Source organism: Enhydra lutris, unplaced genomic scaffold (genome assembly GCF_002288905.1).
Source record: "Enhydra lutris kenyoni isolate GAN:26980312 unplaced genomic scaffold, ASM228890v2 scaffoldscaffold16, whole genome shotgun sequence".
In the NCBI taxonomy this organism is placed as follows: Eukaryota; Metazoa; Chordata; class Mammalia; order Carnivora; family Mustelidae; genus Enhydra; species Enhydra lutris.
Window position 1 is genome coordinate 2,416,159 of NW_019154100.1, and position 5,464 is coordinate 2,421,622.

General features: G+C 38.6%; 1 protein-coding gene across 1 annotated transcript in view; it reads left to right on the forward strand.

Annotated features, from left to right (window-relative positions):
* Positions 1–5,464, forward strand: part of LOC111147419 (STEAP family member 1) — a 12,098-nt gene continuing 6,634 nt past the window's right edge. Inside the window, exons 1-2 of the mRNA XM_022503426.1 lie at positions 1–16; positions 3,811–3,899. Coding sequence (XP_022359134.1) covers positions 3,816–3,899 — 84 coding nt within the window. The 5' untranslated portion in view covers positions 1–16; positions 3,811–3,815. The remainder of the gene's footprint in view (positions 17–3,810; positions 3,900–5,464) is intronic.

A 5,464-nucleotide genomic window follows, 5' to 3' on the forward strand; every position in this document is an offset into this window, starting at 1 on the left:
TCGCGTCGAGGAGCGGGTGAGTCCCTTAAATCGTCCCGACTCGCTGCTTGCTCCCCGCCTCGGCGTGTCCCTGCGAGAGCGGGCGCGGGCTTGCAGCCTCGGGAGGGGTGTAGCGGCTTGCAAGCCTCCCCAGTCCCGGGGCGGCGGCGTTCCGAGGCGAGAGCAGCTCAATTCACCCCTTATGCGCGGCTCCAGCACGCGCTGCCCTCCAGCCCAGCTCTCGGCCGAAGCACACTGCTCCGTTGTGGCCGGTCCAGGGGCTGGGAGCCAGGGACTCCTAAGGAAGTCTTTTCGCTGGGGGGCCGGCGGATAGGACGGGTTGTTAAGTTTGCCCTTCGGTTGGATTCTGACGGCAGGTTTTCCAACTTGGGAAAATTCGCCGCGAGTTTGCATAGCATTGAGGAATGATTGGTACACAGTGCTTAAAATCGTGTGACTTGCCTTCAGGTTTCCTAGTAACAGGGAGTTTTCGTTTTAAGTTCTGGGAACATTAGTCCTGCTCTTTCAGGCTGGGGTTTGGGGTTCAAGTTCTCTCCAAATAGGCGATCAAGGAAGGCTTCGTATATGTCATGGGTTTGTAGACATAAAATTTACAAACACTTCTAAATTTCTTTCTCTTAAAAAAAAAAAAAATCCCCACGACATCCTGACAACTACTTAGATTTAACACAGATATTAAGCAATGCTTTAAAAACAAAACAAAACCAAACCAAAAACAGCCCAGTGAAGAAAAACATCTTTACATAGTTAAATGTGGGGAAGCGAATATACACTTTAAAGTGTAGAAAGTTTGGAAAGGCAGTGCAATCCATATTGTGCTCCGGTCATTGAATTTCTTCATATTCTAAACTCTTTGACAAAAACATGAGTCAGTTGGGCTGTGTCAATATTTAGCAGGAACATCAGGTCAGCCATTCTCATACAGCAAAACGGAACAGTCACATCAGAAATATGTTTTGCTTTTTTTTAAAGGGATGAGAGTTAGAGAACTTTGGGTCAAATCTGGAGTTCCTAAAATCTGAACACTGTTGTTTCTTTTTTCTTTCTTTCTTTCTTTTTTTTTTTTCTTTTCATGAAAAGATGTTACTGTGGAATTTAAATTATATATTTGGGTAATGTCTGATGGAAACCAACATATTTTATTTGACGGATATTTTATTTTCTTGCCTTCTGGCACAAATTGGACTGTGGACCACAGAGCCAACAGGCTCCCTCACTGCTCTGGGCTTTTCCTTGGCCTTGCTCTCCAGCATGGTCTCCCTACCACGCAGATGAACGGGTGGATACTTCTCCAAGGCCACTTTGCCTTTTCACCCAGATTCTGTACAAAGTGGCCCTCAATCAGCAAACACTGCCAACTTGCTTGAGGCCCCAGGACCAGGTCTACAAGAGAACCCTCACCCTTTCCATGCCACGATCTGCCTATAAAACTTTCTTTCTTTAGAATCCATTGCACAGTTGTTGAAATTTCTGCCTTTTCCCCTAGACTTTGAGTTTGTGAGAGCAGAGGCTCCATCCCATTTAACTTCGTATTTTCGCAGCCTGATACTGTTGTTCACAATATAGTTAATGAGTTAATATTGAATAAGTGTAGATTTGCATGTTAAAATCTTTGCCATCCTACAACACAGAGTGAAACCATCTAAACATAGAGAATTATTTCTTGTTTGGTTGCAGTAAATAAAACTTCTATTCCTGGGGCACCCAGGGGGCTCAGTTGATTAAGTGTCTGCCTCTGGCTCAGGTCATGATCCCAGAGTCCTGGGATGGAGCCTCTTGTCAGGCTCCCTGCTCAGCAAGGAGCCTGCTTCTCCCTCTCCCTCTGCTCCTCCCCCTGCTGGTACATGCACCCGCTCTTTCTCTCTCTCTCTCTACCAAATAAATAAAATCTTAGGGGAAAAAAACCTTCTATTCCTATTCCTAGACACATACATACCTCCCAGATTACTGTATTTATAATGTTGGTTAAATCACTAAATGATTTGGAATTATACTTATTAAGGAAATAGAGCGTCTCCTCCAGAACAGACACAAAGTCTCATTTCTCTTTCCTCCTCTGTGTCTGTCATAGAATTGAGCTCCATAAATACCTGATGATTGGCATTTGCTTTACTCAGAGCTCTTTTGCATGCCAATGATACAATGATACAAAAATCAAACTCAAGCAAAAAAGGGGAATGTATATTGACTTATGTAACTGAAAATTTCATGATCTGGTCTCAGGAACTGTAAATACTTAAAATATACCACCAGCACTCTTCTATGTCTTTCCCCATCTCTTCCTTGTACTTTAGTGTGGTGGCTTGCTTTTGTTCTCTTGAAGACATCTTCCTCCTTAGAGCTTGTAGAAGAAAGCACAGTAGGCTTCAATCATACCAATGTAACAAAGAGTTAGACATCTCTTTATCTTCCACTCTTCTATATAAATATTAGAGAAAGACTCTAACTGGTTCAACTAGGGTTATGCCATCCCTAAGCCAGTCAGTGCCATCAAGGGAATAGAGAATTCTGATTAGCCAAAACTGAGTCATATGCCAAAGGAGGGACCTTTCTCCAAATGGAGGAAATGTTTTAGATCATTAAAAAGTAGGGGGGAAATATGGGCAGACCAAAACAAATATCCTCAGCATGAATGTTGGAAAATGTCAAAATACATAATATATGGCAAATGTCCTCAGAGCGCTTGAACAAAGGTAAATGATTGGCATGACAGAAAGATGGCTTCTCTCTATTTTTTGAGAAAATCAAGCCTTTAAATTTAGAGAATGTTTTAAGTATTTTAAGCCACTCCTGGAAACAACTTTCCACTTAGTAAAGTGTTACAGGTGTTCTGAAATTAAGAAACACTTGTTTCTCATAATCAAGTTGTTATATATCTAACCTGTTTTTCTCATTGAATTTCATAAAGTGCAAATTGGCGAGGTATTCCTCTAGAAATAAATTTAAAACTAATAAAAACAACAAATAGTATTGTGATATCATTTGTTCCCTTCCTTTAAAAAAAAAAAAAAAATGCTACACCAAGCCTGAGGAGGATCTGTGAAGGGTGTTAAGGCAAAGATTCCTTTGTCAGGTAGTAAATTTGACAAAATTAATTTCCACAGGGTTGACAAGGAGAATAGGCATATCAGTGACTGAACACAACTCAATAATTCCATTGGAAATGTACTAAAAATTCTTGCTTATCAACAGAAACCAGCCTGTTACTCTGATGAGAAAATGACACTCTGAATATACACAGCCTTTTGGTCCTTTGCGCCACTATCAGGGTTCACTTTACCGAGAGTGTCTATTCTGTTTATTGTCTGAACCTCAGAATGCATTTCCCCATAAAATCATTTAATTAGTATTTCAGATTCCAGTATCAACCCCAAAAGTCTATCAAATATAACTTCCTAAAGTATAATCTTATATCAGCTAACTCCACTCAAAAAAAAAAAATCTTTCCTAATTCTATTTACCTTTGAGCAGAGCTGGTTTTCCTCTAAATGGGCACCTGGAGTTAACTTATAAAAGGTAACATCTGACCCTTTGAATTCCCTATAGACATGTTTGTCATTCATTGCACCAATAGCCGGACAAAACAAAGCTGTTATTGACACAAGGACACTGGTTTGAGATTCTGACAGATTATGTGAGGTTAAATGGTAAACCAGTCACTATTTTAATTGTATTTTGTAGGCCACTCTAGTCCTTGTGTGAGTAAATTCTTCTATTGCCCTATCAAACATTAATGTCTTAAATAGTACAGACATGAGGAAGATAATGATGTTTATTTTCTTCGCTGGCTGACACTATCCTATTTTACAGAACTAATGGAGAGCAGACAAGACATTACAAACCAAGAAGAACTTTGGACAATGAAGCCTAGGAGAAATCCAGAAGAAGATGATTATTTGGTAATATGTTAATAATACTTCATTGAAATCTAGAAACAGAATTTCAATGCTGTCCTGTATCTCCTAGGGTTGAAACAATGAATTTTCATCCTAGTCGACAGGTATCTTCACTCTGATTCCTATCACTGATATTGCAATGAGCAAAGAAATGTTCAGGGTGGTAGATAAGAGAAATTGTACCTTGATGACGGTCATGGACTTGGCTGAATAACCTCGAATAAGTCACTGAAAATTCCAGGTCTTGGTCTATCTATAAAATGAGAGAGTGGACCAGATCAGCTCCAAGGCCCTTCCAATTCCCTCTAATATTCTGTGGTCTAAGTTTCTTAAGAGAATCATCAGTGCCCATATAACAATGGTTTTGTAAGCATACATTTTTTCCATAGGCAATATGGCAGCTTAACAAGAGATCATCAAGTTAATTGATGATTCACCATTTAAACAAATAAATTCAATTTTGGAATAAGAATCACTTGTCCCACTTTTATGCCACCAGGAGATTAAATGTTTCTTACTTATATAATTTGACTGAAAAAGTGGTAGAAATGTTTGGTTCCAAACTCTTTTTGCCTTTCTAAATGATATCAACTGCAGTTCTTACAGAAAGTATTTTATCTTAGTTATTTTAATAGGAAAGCTAGTCTATACAATAATTTTATATAACATCACTTTTTAAAATTATTTTTGTGAGTTATTTTAATAGGAATAAGAAGATATTACAGGTACATATTCTCTAAAATAATTGTGCATAAAATAAAAATATTTTCATTTTTCAAGTTAACCATCATAATTGCTTTTCCATAATTTTTCATCATTAACCAGAAAATTGATCTCAGTTGATTGTACTTAGATTTTTTCAACATGTAGAGATGACAGAAGCTGTATCATGCTAAACTCCCTTCTAAATGGAGCAACTGGAAAAAGCAGAGGATATAACAGTGATTTATCACTGAAAGTAAAAGTCAAAGGGCAAGAGGCGACTTTTGAACACTAAAAACTATAAAGAACTATGTGAGTTAAGGTTACTCTGTATAAAATGAGGAAATGAACAATATAATATATCACATTAAACTTTAAAATGTTATGGTTTTACATAGAGAGCTGTAAGAAATGAGGAATAAGATAGTTGGTGAAATCACTCGGCATCAGAGAAATACAAATCAAAACCACAGTGAGACACCACCTCACACCAATCAGAATGGCTACAATTAACAAGTAAGGAAATGACAGATGCTGGTAAGGATGTGGAGAAAGAGGAACCCTCCTACACTGTTGGTGGGAATGCAAGCTGGTGCAACCACTCTGGAAAACAGCATGGAGGTTCCTCAAAAAGTTGAAAATAGAGCTATCCTACGACCCAGCAATTGCACTACTGGGTATTTACCCTAAAGATACAAACGTAGTGATCCGAAGGGGCACGTGCACCCAAATGTTTATAGCAGCAATGTCCACAATAGCCAAACTATGGAAAGAACCTAGATGTCCATCAACAGATGAATGGATAAAGAAGAAGTGGTATATATACAATGGAATACTATGCAGCCATCAAAAGAAATGAAATCTTG